This window comes from Typopeltis vanoorti, chromosome 24, assembly GCF_054136105.1.
Source record: "Typopeltis vanoorti isolate ZY-2024b chromosome 24, IOZ_Tvanoo_1.0, whole genome shotgun sequence".
Taxonomy (NCBI): domain Eukaryota; kingdom Metazoa; phylum Arthropoda; class Arachnida; order Uropygi; family Thelyphonidae; genus Typopeltis; species Typopeltis vanoorti.
In genome coordinates this window covers 10,879,885-10,899,342 of record NC_143572.1, presented here as the reverse complement: position 1 = coordinate 10,899,342, position 19,458 = coordinate 10,879,885, and the positions used below count along the sequence as shown (strand labels likewise).

At 35.0% G+C, this 19,458-nt stretch overlaps 1 protein-coding gene across 1 annotated transcript in view; it reads left to right on the top strand.

The window, feature by feature from the left end:
• Positions 1-241: 241 nt before the first annotated feature.
• Positions 242-19,458, top strand: part of Mondo (MLX interacting protein mondo) — a 253,492-nt gene continuing 234,275 nt past the window's right edge. Inside the window, exon 1 of the mRNA XM_090413412.1 lies at positions 242-727. Within this exon, the coding sequence (XP_090269538.1) occupies positions 417-727 (311 nt within the window). The 5' untranslated portion in view covers positions 242-416. The remainder of the gene's footprint in view (positions 728-19,458) is intronic.

Genomic DNA, 19,458 nt, shown 5'->3' with positions numbered 1-19,458 from the left:
CTGTCTTAATGCTGCACTCTATTTCTCAGCATATATTTATTTCATCAAGAAATATTTCACTAATTTTAATCTTCATTTTATTTTTTCATTTGCTTTTATTAATTAATTTAAAGTTCACCCGTTCTCTTTTAATATAGTTCTGTAATATAGAACATTTAAACGTAATTGATTTCTAAAGTCATTTGATGACATCACTTAGCCACCCTTCCTATTAACCAATATGGCGAGGGTTGTTTGGGGGAGTGTGAGCGCGAATAAAGATACGTCACGCGCAGTGAGTGGAAACTGAGTTCGTATGTGCCTGTCAGCTGCATCGGCATGTTTATTATTTCCTTGTGTTTTTATTGTTATTGTTTGAAAACATAAGGGGTTTAACCCCTTTTCTTGTTGCTTTCTTCAAATGAACTAGGCTAGCTATGCCACCGAATGGAAGGAAAAAGCAAAAATCGAATAATATGGCTACTAAAGAGACCATTCACAGCGGACATTTCATGGTGTCTGACATTGATGATTCGGAACTTACCGAACATGATGGAAGCACTTCGATGGCCGTTCATGAATCCGACTGTGATCAGGATACCCCCCCAGGGCAGATGCAAGGATTTGATTTTGAAACGGCCTGTAAAGCAACATCAAAGACATATACTTTTGGACCTAGGAGTTCGCATTCAATATCAATTGATGCTTCTCTTACTAAACTATTTGAATGCATGACTCTTGCTTACAGGTAAGTTATTTGTAAATCTGAAAATGCTTATGAATTGGACTTAGAAAAATTATGTCAGAAATTATACCTGTTTTATTATTCCATAACATTTATAAGTGTGCGTGAATAACTTGCGATAAATAATCAGCGTTTGCTGGTTTCAAGAAGATATGATTCAGGGAGTAAAAGGAAGGTATATCTGCACGCTGATACATTGTACTGCTCAATTTGAAGTTAGATCTTTTTTTTTTATGTGTGCAGTTTTTGTTTTGGCATCCTCTAGAATTACTGCAGTAGTAGTATGGTGTAAAAATTCGTGCGTTACAAATGTTGCTTGGGATATCATTGAGTTTTAGAAACAAATATATAATCACCACCATGCGAAAAATTCAGCGGAATTTTTATTAATATCAAAGGAATTTACCAGTATATAATATAAACGAATTTTTAGGCACTCGATTATTTAATAAAATTGAGACAGTAAATGGATAAACCTATTAATTAAAGACTAGGTAGGCTTCATTCTTAGGGCTACTAAGCCCAATTTAGACATAACCTTGTGTGGTATATATATATATATATATATATATATATATATAAAAATTCTCAACCATGTATGCTGCCCACTGTGTAACCTTAAAAGAAAGAATAATATATACTATAGGTTTGCAACCAAGAATTCTCCTAAGTTAGTTCTTAGGTGGAATTCACCTAAGAACTAACTTTCATACCATAGCACATATTAAGTATTCATCATTGACTCATTCAGTCAATTTACCACATATCTCATTTTGGGGTAATATTTGTTGAAGCTGCTATGTCTGTAGAGAAAGTACCAGTAATTTCTGAAACAGAGGAGTTAAAACAAGAAAAGTGGATTATCCAGTTTTTTTTAATGTGTACTCGCTCAGGTTCTCTCTCACTTGGAAATAGAGCCAGTGTTTCTGTCTTTTGAGAGCACTTGAAGATATAGTCTGACCACAGAAACGAGAGCTTTTGTTGACAGACTGCCAAGAAGAGGCAATTCATGTTGAAGGGGGAGAAAGAAATAAGGCGATGTATGAATTGGTCACCAACATGCGAAATCACATGCTTTATACATAAACTTTTCCAACTGTTATACAAGCAAAATAGTTATTATTATTATTATTATTATTATCCCCAAGACCTCATGGAGTCGAAGACTCATCTGGGAGGTCCCTTTTTCACACACACAGCTCATCATACCATGTCTTAAACACACTCAAACTCCTTGCAGACACCACACTCTCAGGCAAGGCATTCCAATCATTTGCAACTCTGCACGAAAAAAACCTCCCTCTCACTCCCCTACTCACACCCTTTTTATACAGTTTCCAGGGATGACCTCTGGTTCTTCCCTGATCTCCCACTATTTTCTGTAGAACTACTCCAACATTGATCCTATAACAACCCCTTACCAACTTGTAGGTCTCTATCATATCTCCTCTCTTCCTCCTGTCCACCAGACTCTGCAAAGTTACCGCTTTAAAAATTACAATGATCATAAAAGAGAAGTTAATTTTCTGACATGTAATAATAAACACTCATTCCACAATACGGATTGATTACCCTATTATTGAAATGGATTCTCATTCTTTTGATATGTGCAGAAGTGTCGAAGGGTCTCGTATCTCTGGGGGTACTATACCTTGGTGACCAAGGTAAAATATTGACTTAATGATCTAATTAACTAAATACTTTTAGTTAATTAGATCATTAAGATCTAATGATCTTAATACCAGACTTGGAACTTTCATAGAAATTCTTCATCATGGAGAGAGCTCTGGTTAATTGATGAGATTTTTTTTTTCATAAGCTGATTCCAATTATTTCATCATAAATATTCTTTTTTTTTTTTGTCTCATAATTATGCCTTTTCTGTATTTTCATGGTCTCTGAACTGAAATCTCTCCACTTTCCCCTATAGAAACACAAGCAGTTGTTGGTCAACATGTTTGTAGTCCAGCTCCAAACCTGACTTCTTATCCTCTTCTTTCATTCAATGTACACCTGTCTTTGGGAACAGACTTTCTCACATTCTGATTCCTAAGAACTATAGCCTTCGGCTGTGCAAGAAAAACATTAGAAGAAAAGAAAAAGAAATAAGTTTTTTATTTTTACTTAACTGCTTACCCACTTATTGCAAACTCTGTAGCACCAGTGTGCTACAGGGTTTGCAATTGGAAGATATTCTCTCTTTCAGGGACATTTTAGAAATCCTTTGAGTGATATTACATGGCACTTTAAACATCCTCAATCTGAAGACATTTGGAAGTCTTGTGTGTTTATGTAACCTTTCAGATTTCAATTATATGCCAACAACTATCTAGAGACCTTGTGCAACAATGAATGTTTTCCATTTCATATGTTAAATGATGCATGGGACTAATCTGTGTTGTGATTAATGTTATGTTTCAAAACAACTGCTGTTAGAGAAGTATTTTTTAATGTTTATTTTCTAGTACATTTATCTTCCAGATGAAGCTGTTAGTAAACAGCAAACCATATAGAAGTATGGTTTGTTATTATAATAAGTCTGCAAATTAATTCTACAAAATTAGTTTCTGTTAATGTTATCTTTGTAGTTTTGTTTTAATAAATTCAATGTTCTCTTTATTTACATAATTCACTGCATTGCCAGTACAATTCTCATAATGTGCCTTTGTTTCCATTTCCTGTTCACCATCACTCCTGAAGTTTCTTATCCACATTTCCTCCTTTAGTTTGAATACTATTTAAAAATTCAGCATTTTATCTTTGACTTCCAAATTTTAAAACCTTATGCTTTGCAACAATGAACTCCATCATCAGCTTTTTACTCATAGCCAAGGCTCCAGAAATTCATTTGCTGCAGGAAAGTTGTCAGAGATAAGTGGCAAGTGAATTTTCAGACACATTCTGAATGTGTAAAATAAAATGTCTTATTCTCTTTGTATAATTTGCACATTTTTCTTCTTTTTTATTTTAAAACATCTCATTCATTATCAAGTTATATGATCACAGGTGGCCTCCAATGAATGTAATTAAGTTTTATTTTCAACGAGAAGATAGTATCTTATGTAATTAATAAGTTAATTCCTTTTGTAGACTGTTTATCATTGCCAAAAGTTAGTTCCAAAAGAAGTAATTCCAGTAGATTATTTTCTGGAGTGCTGCTTATAGCACTTATTAACTTTGAACTAGCTTTGCACAGATAGTACAGTTGAACATTCCAATATCCTTAACTTATAAAATAAACACTTAATTGCTATAAAACAGAACCTTGTAACACACTACTAGTTATTTTCTGTGACATTTCTTGTACTTACAGTCTTTCAAATGGTAGTCTGAAATATCTGTGCAGAATCTTGATATATAATCTTGTCCCTAACCAGCACATTGTTATTGTGCTCTAATATTGAAGTGGGTTTGTGAGAGAGGGATCATTAATTACCAGATTGCCTTCTTCTGGATAGAATCGAGCAATCTTAGAGAGGATTTTGGTGCACCATCCCAAATATGGAAGCAATTTTCCATGGCTGGATGGATTTGGGCTTTGTATAGCAGTCGTGAAGGTGTGAAATATGTCTTGTGCTGCCAAAGTTTTTTGGCAGCTGCAGAAGCTATAGTTGAAATGTGGCTGTGCCAAGAAAAGTCAGAGGTGCAGGTCATTCAAAGAAGAGAAATTTAATTGTGTTTGGATATCTCAGTGTTACTGAAGGAGAGGGAGGGATGCAAGCTCTTTCTTGTGAGAGATCAGACAGAACTGAGTTTTGGTGGCATTGAAGTTTACAAGGTTGTTCTATTATAATTAATAATAATCTTTTATGACTATTTTTGATCTAATATGATCTTTGCTTTTAAATGTCATGTTTTATTATTATTTTTTGGAAAAATTTTTCCATGAAAATTATTTCATGGAAAAAATACAAGACTAATTGTGGGAGGCACAGTCGATCATACCATGTCTTAAGCCCTTTCACTGTCTGCATATTATTCGCTGCTGTATCATGCAACGCATTCCATGGTCCAAACACCCACTTCTCACCCTCTTACTCACCACCTCCTTTTGCAACTTCCAGAGATGACTCTTTGTCCTTGTGCCTTACCCTTATTCTGCTATATGAAAAATCTCCCCACTGTCAATCTGTAAATATCTCTCAATAATTTCAGTGTCATGTTATCCCCTCCTCTTCTATCTAATAAACTCTGAATTTTGCATGATTTCAGTCTCTGCCCTTATAATCAATATTGTACAACCTGATATTATTTTGGTATCCACCTCTTTCCAAGATTACTAAATCCATTTCAAGTCGTGGTGACCAGATCGGAGCACACTAATCCAGATGAGGTCTGATCAGGGCTTTATACAATGGAATCGCCACTTTTTTTTATCTCTGCTGGTCATTGTCCTCAATATTGCAACCCAGTAGTCCTCTGGGTTGTTTTTTCAAACTTTGCAGTATGCCCTCTGAACTTCAAATTTCTAAGATCCCTTACTACCTTCACTTCTTGGAGTATAACTCCATTAGGTGAGTATGAAGCCCTGATATAGCTTCACCATATATAACTCTGATATCAGTCAGACAGCCAATTTCTAATTCACTTCACTAACCTGATATCTAATCCCACATGTTCCATCTTATTTATCAACTTATCATTCATTTGGTACTCAAATGCCTTTTACACAATCCAAAAAAAAAGGCAGTATATCCCTTTCCCTCACCAGCTGCTGTCATTATTATATAAGGCAAACAGATACTGAAGCAAGAGCACCCCTTAACAAATCCATGCTGACCTTCACATATAATATTACGGTCATCTGTCCAGTTTTGTATGATCTCTCACTAATTCCACAGTGGTTCTAGGACAAAAAATTGATGGATGTAGTATTCCTTATGATGGTTAGCATGGATTTGTAAAGGCTGGATTTTGTTTTATCAATTTGCTTGCATTTTATGATAAGGTAATGAGTGTGTTAGATAAGGGAAATTCGTATACAGCAATATTCTTAGGCTTTGCAAAAGTGATTATTACCATAAGCAGTTTGTACATATAAGTGTACAAGCTGCAGACGATGGGAATGGATAGTATATTGGTTATGGATTGCTGATTGGCTCTCTGAACAATACCAGCAAGTTGTGTATGATAGAGCAGTGTCTAAAAAGGAGAGTAAACAGTGGCATGCCCCAGGGTTCTTTTCTTGGGCCCTGCTGTTTTATTTGTTTGTGAATGATATATCATGTGGACTGACTAGGGATCTTCAGTTGTTTGCTGATGATGCAAATTTAAGGAGAATTATAATAATGCTGCTGATGTTAATTCTCTTCAGAAATATTTAGACTTTTGACTTGGACAAAGGAATGGGATTGTAGTTTTAATATTAATAAGTGCAAGGTGTTGCATTTTGGAGTGCAGAAATATTAGGCTGTGTGCTATATTGATGGTGCTGTATTATAGGAAGTGGATAGAATTTGAGATCTGAGAGTGATGGTTGACAGTAGACTGAAGTTTAGAGGGCATATTGCAAGTGTTGTAAAGACTGCACATCATAGTGTCACTATGATAAGAAGTACACTAACATGTAGAGATAAGGAGATTGTTGTGCCATTGTATAAAGCACTGGTCAGACTACATTTAGACAATTATGTTCTGATTTCATCCCCTGTGATGTGGAAACATTGGAGAGGGTCCAGAGATGAGCAAGAACTCTGGAATGTTGGCTATAGAGAGAGAGAGAGAAAAGGAATGTGGATTACAGAGTTTGGTGGAGAGGAAAAGAGGTGATATGATAGAGATGTTTTAGTAAGGAATTTTATCAGACTAATCTAGAGACGTTGGTTAGAGTTCATTCGGTTTCAATGGTTAAGTTTCGTCAAGTGTCAACCACCACTCCTTGACCTGAATTCAGCCGCTCCTAACATGGGGTACAGATGCTGTTTGCAGCCGATTCACCGAATACAGTCGCTGCTTGAGATTGCCATATCTGGCTACCCTCACTTAGTTTAGCCTGTGAGTCAACACAGTTTACCGAGGGTGTGGCCACTACCAGTTTACAGTAGCTTCTTAGAGCCATAAGTGAGAGTTGGGTGTCCAGTGAGAACGAATCCATCCGAACCACTATTACAAGCGACTGTCCAAGTGGAGAGGTACTATCTCTCCTCGACACCCCATACACCCTCTGAGTACCAAATCACAACAAGCGATATCAAACTGGATATTGTTAAGGAGTGTTAAGATGATTTTATGATACAGTATAATAAATATGTTGTCAGTTGAATGAACTTCCCACAATGATTTTGTCAACTCCATGGAGTGTGTAATAATAATAATTACAGAAGTACAAAGTGGTCTACTTGATGCCTCCATTCTACTGCCATCACGTTATCTTATCCTCCTTCCACCTCCTTTGGCAGGTTTCTAGTAGCTAGACTCTCTTAAAACACATGGCAAAATCCTATCCATGTTGCCTTCCAGAGTACTTCGTATTCAAAATCCATTATCCTCATCCACTTCTAATCCTTCAACTTTAACTATATATAACTTTTTTTGAAATGAAATATCCAATAAAGTGATCATTAAACATCTCTACTATTGTCCTTTGCATCGGTCACTTGACTTCCATTTCTGTTTAATAGGGTCATTCATCCACAGTCGTTTCTCCTCCTACTGGCCACACATGAAAGAATTCCTTAGATTGCATTAGATTTTCCTGTATTAGATTGCAGCACTAATCTCTTCTCATATTCAATTTTTGTCTTTCTTACTATAATAGTTACCTTGTCTTGAGTTTTATATATTCCTCATACAACTATTCTTTGCCTCTCTCTCTCTTGTTATAATTTTTCCATGATCTCTCTTTCCTCTGCAGCTCTTGTTTGATTTCATTAGTCGTCTGCTTTACACCAGATTATGTTAGTTTCTTTTTTTTTTTTGCTTATGGAATGCATTTTGCCATTGCAGCTAATACAGGGTGTTCGGGATAAATTTGACAGTTTCGTAAGGAAAAAGAAAATCTTCTTTGTATCTATTAAATTTAATGAATTGACAAAAAACATTACAGGCAGAGTTAATTACAATACTATCAACAAGATTTACTCAAAATAACCACCATTAGCATCGATCACAGCTTCAATCCCTGCTTCGGAACCTCGAACAAGCTGATGCTACAGTCTCCCTGGGAAGGGCCGCAAAAACTGTTTTAATTTTATCCATTAACTGGGCTTTTGTATTACTGGAAGTGCGATTGGTGTCTTTTTCAACTGCGCCCCATACAAAATAATCCATGGGGTTAAGGTCTGGGGAGTTTGGAGGCCAAACATTTGGACTGGTGAAGTCGTAGAAATTTTCAGACAACCATTTTTGACTTTTCCCAGAGGTGTGGCAAGGGGCCGAATCCTGCTGCCATACATACGGCCTACCATTGGCTACCCTTGTTATCCAGGGCTTGACTACAGTGTTTAGCAACTCCACGTAGCCATCTGAAGTCAACCTGAGGCCCTCTTGGAAAAAATGCGGAGGCATCACATTGCCTTCAGAGGATACACATCCGAAAACCATCACAGTTTGGGGAAATTTAGTCTGTATTACACGAGGAATGTCCTTTGTACTGTATGCAAGCCATCTGTTATTCTGCGTGTTGTGTTTTTGATCCTGGCAAAAGTTTTTCTCATCGGAAAAGAACCAGATTGTTTGTGGTTCCGCAGGATGTTTCACTTTGCTTAGAAGTTTCTTCGCGTTTATCAAACGTTTTTCACGGGCCTTTTCTGTAAGCAGCTGACCTTTGCGGCGCTTGTATGAGTAGTAGCGGAGGTCTTCATTGAGTGCAAGCTTCATAGTAGAGGCTGCAACATTCATTTCACGTGACAAAGCCCGAATTCCAATGCCAGGGATCTTCAACACCTGTTCCTGCAGATTTGCGAGGAATTCTGCTGTACGAACGCAATCAGATCGTCTGCTAGGGATCTTTCTTCTTGCTACATCCTCGTAGTCACCATTGCAAGTCTCTAGTTCATGCCTGATTGTTTTTATTGTATTCAGGGAGCATTGGGCAGCAGTCGAAATATCCTTATTTTGATGGCCGGCACGAATCATCATGATACAAGTTATTCTCTTCCATGATTGAGGTGGGTTCCAGCTATCCATCCTTTCTGACATCTTGTATATGAATGAAGAAGGGTCCAACCTTTTAAATGAAGAGAAGTGTGTGTTAATACATGTAACTTACGGAAAAATATAATTAATTATAAATATGTCAAATTTATCCCGAACACCCTGTAAATATCTCTTAACAAAGTCCTGTGCACTACTGGTATTTCTCACTCTTTCAATTTTTCCATCCATGGAACTGCCCTAGCTTATTTCTAAGATTATTATAGTCATCTGCCTTATAATTCTACATAAATTCCTTTTTCCTTGATACTCCTGTATGTTTATTCAGCTTCCAAGTCAAGACTAAAATTACCACTCACCAGCTGAGGGCAAGGATGACATCTCAGTTACAATCAAATCCTTTGAAGCTATCGCCAAATTGACAGCTCTTGATCCTCATGTTCTCTTTTCTGAATTTCTGAAACATTTACTCTTCAAAAATTCCATTCCCTTACAACTGTATGTGTGTTCCCTTTGTGTAGTGTATACTGCTATAGTTGATGCTTATCAATACATTGTAGTTAATAGCACATTTCAGAGACATTCTCAATGTCTTTGAAATGTTATGATCAGTGTACCTCTCCAGATCTGCCTGTCAGTCCTATGCAATATAAACACAACTACAACTGATCTTGTAAACACTTGGTTTTTTTTAAGTGGTGGATGATGCCAATCAGAACATTTCAAATCAGGTAGCACATACAACAGAAACAAAAACGTCAAGTAGCATGGTAATAAACAAAAATGTGCTCCACTTAGATTGTTATTTTTTCTCAAAAGTATACAAAGATTCAGCTGAAATGTGAAGCATCCTCTACAGTGCAACAAAAAACAAGGGATAATTTTACATTAAGTTTGGTTTCCATTAATTCATCATGACACACTTGTATCTGCCAGTAGTATACAGCAACCCACAAACCAGCAGCCAGCATAATAGCAAGTAGGTTTTCCATTATTTAATTATGCTCAAATATTTTTATTTGAGCATAATTAAGAATTTTTACCTAAAGTTTTAAATTCTAGGTAAAAATTCTTAATTTTATTTTTAGTTTTTAATTTATTCATGTAATGAAGTGAAACAAAAGAATTTTCATGAAACTAGTTAAGAGAATAAAGAATAGTTTTTTTTTTGGTGGAAAAATACCAGAAAACATATTCCTAGCATATCTTCTTCCTCTTTATAGTGCTTTTATCCCATTTGGTGCAGGGTCCACTATGATTATGCAACTGTGGGGGAACCCCAACCAGCTTGTTGGGTGGGGGAAGGAACAATTTTTATGCCTGTAGATGCATGTGTTCACGGAGCTGGTTTGCCTGTTCTGGGGGATGAAAAAACCCGAGTTTCCAGGTGAAAAACTCCCTACCTCTGTATGAAACCAGCTAACTCATCTTTAGTCGAAAGAGACCAAATAAAGGTTTCTCGCGTCTTGGACGGGAATTGAACTTGGGTCTTTCTGACCAATGGGCCTCGTCTCTTCTTTTCATTAAAAGATTTAGAAATATTGCAGTCTATTAAAAGAACAAAATGGTTTTAGATAAAGATCACATGTAGATAATGTTTGTCTTAAAAAATTACTAAAGGAAGATGAAAATTTAATTTGGAGGAGGTGCATTTAGCCTTTATAGAAAGTTTTTTCACTTAGTTACAAAGTAAATTTTACTTGACAATAAATTTATATTCTTATTTATTTAATCCTTTATCCAAGTGCAAGTAAACAAAGTTTGCACTTATCTTCAAGACTAGACTAGACTACTTGTGTGTGTGTATATATATATATATATATATATATATATATATATATATATATATATATATAGGCTACTGACTTCACATCAACTGCCTTAGTATTCCATAATGCAAAACATACTTCCTTTCAGATGAGTATATTGCTATGCATTATGACAGCATTTCCCAAACTGTGTTCTGCAAAACACTAATGTTCCATGAGATGTGAACAAGTGTTCCAGTGAAAAATTGTAAACGTTTGATAGCTTACCACATGATAATTACCACATTGGTGTACAAGCTGCAGAGGATAGGAATTGATAGTATATTGGTTAGATGGACCAGAGATTGGCTCTCTGAGCAATACCAGCTAGTTGTGTATGATGGAGCCATCTTCAGAAAAGGAAGGTGACCAGTGGTGTGCCTCAGGGTTCTGTTTTTGGGCCCCTACTGTTTAACTTGTTTGTTAATGATATTTCATGTGAATTGACTGGGGATTTTCAAATATCATAATATTTGAATATTTCTGGTATTCTGATATTTGAATATCAGAATTATCAGGAGTGTTAATGTTAATTCTCTACAGGAAGATTTGAATAGACTTTTAGCTTGGACAGATGAGTGTGGTTGCAGTTTTAATGTTTATAAATGCAAGGTGCTACACTTTGGGATACGGAGATATAAGGCTACATACCGTATTGGTGGAGCTGTATTTCATGAAGTGGATGAGATTCGGGATCTCAGATATCTTAGGGCACATTGCATGTGTTCCAAAGACTGCACGTCATATAGCTGCTGTGATAAAAAGTATATTGACATGTAGGGATATGAAGGTGGTGGTGCCTCTATATAAGGCATTGGTCAGACCACACATGGACTATTGTGCTTAGATTTGGTCACCTAGTTTTCATTGGGATGTAGAAACACTCAAGAGGTTCCAAAGACGAATAACCAACGTGATATCAGGACCCTGGAGTGTTGGCTATGAAAAGTGTTTGAGAGAATGTGGATTACAGAGGTGGTTGGTGGACAGGAGGAAAAGAGGAGATATGATAGAGACCTTCAAGTTATTTAAGGGATTCTATCAGATTAATACAGAAGAAATTATAAAAAGAGTGGATGTTAAGATGGGAAGAATGATAGGCCATCCTTGGAAGTTGTATAAAGATGTGGTGAAGAAGGGTAGTGGGAGGAGTAGATTTTTTTACTTGGAGAGTTGTTAATGAATGGAATGTATTGCACTCGTAGGAGGCCCACTGATTGAGTGGGTTTCCTACATGAGTCTGTTGACTACAATTGTTACCTAATAATAATAATACATGCATATTCAAAGTGCTGTCCTCTTTTCCTGAAAGAGAATTTGTTTTTTATCCGCCATCCATAGTATGAAAGAGAAGTATGGCAATTAAATTAAACCTGTACTGTAACAATAATTGGTTGCTTTTGCAGTGTAATTGTTTTGTAATTTCTGTAGAATGGATTTTTATCCCAATTTGTGTGCTAACAAAAATCCTTAAATAATTATTTAAGGAATTGTTAGCACAAATATAACTTAACAAATTATTTTTATTACTGTGGTAATGTTATCACAGTAATAAAACTAATAACTAAATAAAGTATACACATTTTGCTGTAAGGGAATTTAAAAGCAGTTGGATGCTGACAATGCTTATAATTCATAAGCTAATGCATATGTGCTAGATAGAAACCAAAACACTAAGTGGAAGTGGGATTAAATATCATATTAATATGTATTTGGGTCTGCTTGAATTTTAAAAATGTGCTAAAATTACGGTTTGAAAGAGTAGTTTGAGTAGGTAATATTTGACCTGATGTGTGTCTGAATATATGTATGTTTTAATGGTTCAAGTTGAACACTTATCTAAATCTTCCTGAAAGGAATTGAAAGGGCAGCAGCATCATTCCTCGTAACTCTCCAACTTTTTTTTTTATGTGGCTCCCACTCATAAAAGGTCAGACTCGGATTAGTAGTGCAGAGTTCATTGTGTGAATTGATACCAAAAAAAAAAAGAGAGAGAGAGAGAGAAGTGGGAGAATGACAAAGTGAGAATTACAGAGGTATTTCCATACTGAGTGTTCCAGGAATGACTTATTTTGTACAGTTATTGAGAAATGATTAAGAAAAATCATTGAAGGGAAAATTAATGAAGAAAACTAGCTAAGTTTCAGTTAAATAGTGGTTGCAGTACTAGATATTTTTTATAACAAATAGTTGAGAAATCATATTACATCATAGTACAAGTATCATAGTATCATTATGCATATCATAGCATAGTACAAGTTTTGCTGATCTTGAAAAAGCATAATATATCAAAAGGAAGAAACTGTTCAACAAGGATGTACAGGAAGATGATTTGATGCCAAATCAGATGTAAACAACAAATTACACAATAACTACAGTAATTAACTTTAATGAAAGTACATCATTAGTGTAAGTATGAGTGAGTGAGAAAACAAGCAAATCGAAGAACAGGAATACAAGGTACATACAATAATCAGCTTACCATTTAAAAATGGTTGCTGCAAGTTAATATTAATAATAATAATAATAATATTAAAACTATTTTTGATGTTTACAGAAAATGAGAATCTTCCAAGCTTTGGGGGGGGGGGGAGAGAAAGAGAGAATCATTCTGATTCAAGTTAAGCTTCTGTAAAAGGACTTCATAGCTTTCTCTGAAAAGGCATTCATATTTAAAACTCCTTCTATGGAGAAGACAAGCTTCATCCTACCAGTACTGTTTAGTGTCATTTCAATATTGACACTAAATACAGTAACTGGTGTAATGAAGCTGGGAATCCATATAGATGGTGAATAATGGCCAGCCTGACTGGCCGAGTGGTTAGCGTATCCACTCCCCAGCCAAAAGGCTGCAGGCTCGAATCCTGCTGTGGGCATGGATGTTTGTGATTGTCTGTGGAAATACTGGTGGTCAGCAATAGATGGCATTGGTGTAGTTGCGGTTTGCGGTCAGTTGGTGGATTGTGAGTGGTGGAGACAGAGCTGTAGAGCAGATGTCATCCCTCGATAAGTCTTTGTTCTCCCTGGAGGTGACAAATAATAATAATAAGAGTGGAGATAATGTGCATCCTTGTGTTATACCTGATTTTACATTAAACATATTCCTGTATTTCCTTTAATTCTAACTACCGACTTACAGCTTAAATATAGACTATGTATTGCTCCGTATCATTCCATTTACTCCATATAATTGTAGTGTTTTGAAAAGATTTTCTTTTATAATCTCTGATTATAATTATTCAGATTATAATCAGAGATATCAAACTTAGCTGTTTTCTTTATGCAGATGATGTACTCCTAAACACAGCCACTGGAGGTCTCCAGTATTCGTTAACTAAATTGAATTACAGTGTAACAAATTTGTAATGAAAATCAGCAATAAAAAGATCAAAACGATGAAAATAGGCAGGAACATAGATAACTTGAGATTCATTCTCAATGGAGAACCTATCAAACAAGTAAAATATTTCGGCTATTTAGGCATAGTTTTTAGTGAAGATGGCCAATTAAATCTGGAATTAGACAACAGAATAAGTAAAGCTAGTGTGGTCGAGAACCAGTTGAATAAATTTATATGGAATAAGAGAGAAATTAGCCAAAATACTAAACTAGCAGTATATAAGGCAGTGTTCAAACCAGTTTTAGGTTATGGATCTGAGAGTTGGGTTAGAAATAAAAACGCTTGATCAAAGATTAAAGACCACAGATATGAGAATTCTTAGAAAAATTAGAGGAGTGAACAGATGGCATCATTGGGAGAATCATATTACAAATGAAGATGTTAAGAAGGAACTTGATGATGTTTGCATTCAAGAATGTGTGAGCAGGGCTAATCCAAGGTGGTATGGTCACTTAAACAAAATATGAAAGGAAAGTTAGCAAAACAGGTTTAATGCCAGAGGAAGGTCTGGTGTATTGATTCAGTCAGAAGTGCCTTAGAAGAATGAACTATTTGACACAATAGTATTGGAGTGCTGACAAGTAACAGAACTAATTGGAGAAAAATTGTTAAGAGATTAACAATAACATAAATGTAAAATCATGTTAGTGCTGTCATATTAGCCTGAACACTCTTTGAGGGTACATATCAGGAAATTGATATGACAGGAACCATTGTGAGAATAGAAGTAAATGAACTGGAGATGTTCCAGATTAAGAAATCTCATTGAGAATGCAGGCATAGAATATTGATCTGGATATTACTAGAAAGTACAAGAGAAATGGCATTTCCCCTTACCAGACTAGTCTAAGGTGGTATGGTCACTTAAACAGAATGTGAAAAGGCTGTTTAAGTTAGAAAAACCATTGGAAAAAAGATATGATAATTTCATTGCACAAAGGAAGCTCCAAGATAGAAATAATAAATTATAAGTCGATTATTATCTCAGGAGCAGTAATTATTAAGGGTAAAATTCAGGAATGGGTGGATAGGAATATGATACTCTATGGGAGGGGGTTTGCTTTGTGAAGGAGAGGCCTTGTCTAAGTAATTTACTCTGCAGTGACATTTGTACTGGATGAGGGAATGGCTACCATGTATCATTGTGTAGTCATTCCCTCATTGCAAAACTTACCAAGGTTTTGCAATGGCATTTGTCAGGAAACTATACAGAAATTAAACTAGAAAAAATAGCAATGGACAGAAAGGTGATGAGTAGACAGCACAGAGCAGTATACTGTAGAGTCAAATCAAGGAGCAGGCAGGTGACTGAACTTGGGATGTTTCTTTTAAATTTGTGTAATATATATTGGGAACGATTTGAAGGCGGGAGGGAATATCTGGTTTGCCAGTGATGTTAAACAGGGAAGAGCAAGTGCAAAGGAGAGTGTTGAAAATGATATCAAGATTATGGAATACTGATTGTGAAGACAGATTGAGAATTTGTAGACTGCAGATACTATCAAACAGGAGAAAGAGGGGTGATATGTTTGAGATTTACAAACTTCTGAAAGGGTCATACCCGATTTCAATTGATGGAATTTAGCCCTCACCCACTAAGAAGTGAGTGAGGGCTAAATAAATTTTTCTCTCATAGGGTGGTGCGTGATTGGAATGGATTGCTATTGGATGTTTTGAGTGCAAGCAGTGAATGAATTCAAGAATAAGTATGATAGCTGATGTGTGTAGTATGTGGCCTTCCTCAATGATTCCTTGTCTCTCTTAATAATAATTAAATGAACATGATATAGTGATCTGCAGAATATTTTAAAGTGACTGGCAATTTGAGAAATTGATAATAGTTACAAGTTCAGTGTGGCAGTTTTTAAGGTTATGTGCTTTGGGATGAAAAGACTGAGAATAAGGATATCTATGTATTTTACATAGATGGAACTGGACTGAAAGATTTGAGTCTAGGAATTTGAGGGTGATGGCAGATAGTGAATTAAGCTCCTAGGACATACTGCAAAAGGCAGCTTACCTCAAAGGATCACTTGGATGCTAAGAAACAAAAGTTATTATCTCTACTGTGCACAGATTTGGTCACCTCCTAGGTTTCTTGCAGATAGGAAGATTTGGGGATTGCAAAGTTTGGTTGACAGGCAGAAAAGCAGTGATATGATATAAACATATATTTACAAAAAGAGGTGTCATAGGATAGATGTAGAAGAAATTTTTAAGCACATAACACAGTGAGAGAGAGAGAGAGAGAGAGAGACTGGAGCGTCATCCCTGAAGTTGTGTAAGAGCATGACCAGAGGGTACAAACTCTAGTATTTTTGCTTAGTAAGTGATGAAATGGGATGCTGGAGATGATCATCATCAATGCTTTATTAGTGGATGAGTTTGAGAGGTTTAGTAGGCATTGTATGAGCAATAGTTAGCATAGACCTCCAGCAATGAGTCTTTGGACTCTACAAAGATGCTCAGTTAGTAATAATAATTCTCTAGAATATTTCCATAAAATGCATAGAGAGAGATCTCATCCAAACCATCTATTTGAGTACTCATCCAGAGAACTTAAAATTCATATCACCTTTAATTTAGCCATCCCTTGTAATATAACAGTTACTTATAGTTTTATTCTAATGTTAAAAATTAATTATTCAAGAGTTTATTTATTAATAATGCTTTGTAAAAGTTTCATTTGTAAATTTTCTTAGTTTTCCTTCATCACATGGCGTTCTTTAAGGATTATATATATTTAGTTAAATTCACCACTAACCTCACTCATTCAGGCTAACTTTTTCAGTTTATTTCCTTTCTTTACTGAAGTTTTTGAATATGCTATGTACTGTTACAAGGGGGGCAGCAGAAGATATTGGTAAGAAGCAGTTTTGTTGTAGGGGAAGTGAATGAATGAAATTTATTGCCAAAAGAGAGAGACAGAATAATGAATTTAGTGTAGCATGATAGACATTGTTACAGTGCATGTACATTTCCTGCACTAGATCTTTTTGTAATAATAATAATAAAAGTACTAACATTGAGATTGTTGTCAGTCGGTATATGATATTATCCAAATTTTATCATAGCACATATAGTTTAGGATTGATTTCAATAATCTGATTATTTTAACAAATTTTCATTTAAAAATTACATATGTTCTTTTCATTTTATTTTTATTTCAAATCAGAATGAAATGAAACCTGTCTATATATTTTTCTAGCACCACCCAAGTTCATTTATAGAAACATGTTGTTTCCAAAGTAATTTTCCTTTAGATTTTATTTTCATTATAGTAGATGTTATTTTAATATTACTTTGGATGGTTTAATGTATATGTTTTTGTTTCTTTTATACATCTAGCTTTAAGTTTCCTAAGGTATTATATCTTCTGAGATCAAAAGGTTATGATAAGAAGTGTAATTTCAGACTGGTTAAAGTCCAAGTTCATAGGTTTAGAAATTGTAGAACTGTTATCTGTTGAAAACAGCTTTTGAGCTGTTTAGAAGGAAAAACATTAAAGTTGGAAGTATGTATAAAACATGTGGATATTTCCAATATGTAACCCAGCAACATGTACTCAACAGTGTGTGTGTGTGTGTTTAATTTTTTTTTTTATATGAATGTGATTCTTAAATTAAATTTTACTGGAGAAGCATCTAGTCAGATAGTTTTAAGATATTCACTTAAAATTTTAAGATGTGCATAATTAAGCAGGAAGCCTAAAAACCACATATAGGGTACAATATATATTAAATTATCGTAGAAGAACAAAACTGTAAATTGTTAAAAATAGATGTTAGTAATATTTGGATTGACTGCAAACATGTTTTTAAAATGCTGTTTTGCAATGTATGGTTTTACATACTTCTGTAAAAAAAACACCTTACATTGCATAACTAAATAAATAGCTAAGTTCTTGAGGCTGAATTATGAGGTTTCTATTAAGAGGATTCTGATATAATTTGTTTTATATTTCTTGCATTTGTCTGCTGTTAGTAGTAAATGATTAGTCACATTTATTATTCCAAAGCAGAAATAAATAAATGTCTGCATTATACAGAATTGTTATAAGAGTTATGCTGGTGATGATATGTTTATCAGGAGTTCAGAAGTTATCGAATTTCAGCATGTTTTCTTCAGAAAGTTGCACTACTATTATGTATTTGATTACTGATGACTTACTCTTCTCCAAATTTAACAACTCTAAAGTCTTAAATAAATTATATTTTAAAATGCTTTCATAATAAATTTGTAATTTTAGTTTTTATGTAAATTTAGGTAATATTGAATTATCAATACTTTCATTTCCATTTTTTTGTTAATAATTTATTTAAATAACACTTTTAAAAAGTAATCCTTAGTAAAAAAAAAAACTTGAATTCAAAATGAAGACAATAAAAATTAATTCTTAATGCATTATTATTATTAAGAGAAACCTCCTGGGAGTTCGGGACTCATCGAGGGAGGCCACATACTACACACACACACACGCACCAGCTATCGTATTTGTTCTTGAATTCATGCACACTACTTGCAAACATAACATCCAATAGCAATCCATTCCAATCAAACCACCCTATGAGAGAAAAGTCTAGCCCTCACTTCTTCTTAACAGCATTCATTCTCAGCTGCTAAGGACGCCCTCTTGTCCTTTCCCCGCCCTCCATAAAATGAAAAATTCCAAATGAAATCCTATATGACCTTTTCAGAAGTTTGTAAGTCTGAATCATATTACCTCTCTTTTTCTTGTTTGCTAATGTCTGCAGTCTACAAATTCTCAATCTGTCTTCATAATCAGTACACAATCCTGATATCATTTTTAACACTCCTTTGCACTCTCTCCAATATATTAAAGGTAGATTATTATGTCTGTACATGAATGCTAGGAGTATCAGAAACAAAGGGGTAGAGTTTATTGCCTTAGTCAATATATTGCGACCTCAGATTGTAGGAATTAGTGAGACCTGGCTATCAGAATCAGACCTATTAACTGGTATCGAGTACCAGTTAATAGGTTCATGGGTACAGTGTTTTTAGGAAGGATAGAGTGGATAGGAGAGGAGGGGACATGCTGCTAATGATATTGGATGACTTAAATCCAGTTAGAGTTGGTGAAAGTCACTTTCACCAACTAGAGGAAGATGTGACACTTCATTTACAATAGTATCTTCTAATGAGGTAATTTTGAGGGTGGTATGAAACGTTCTCGACCTCGATGGCAACACTATAGACAAGATTTTTTTTTTTTCCTAAGTTGATGCATCTGTCATAAGCGTCCATGTGAAATTGCAAGTCATTCTATCAAGTAGTTTGTTTTATACAGCTGTCTGAAGCAAAAGTGTTGTCTGTATCCCTTGAAATGAATAAAATCGAGTATTGTGCGGTTATAAAATTCTTTGTAAAAGAAGGTTTAATTTAATGCCAAAAGAAATTCATTCGAAGTT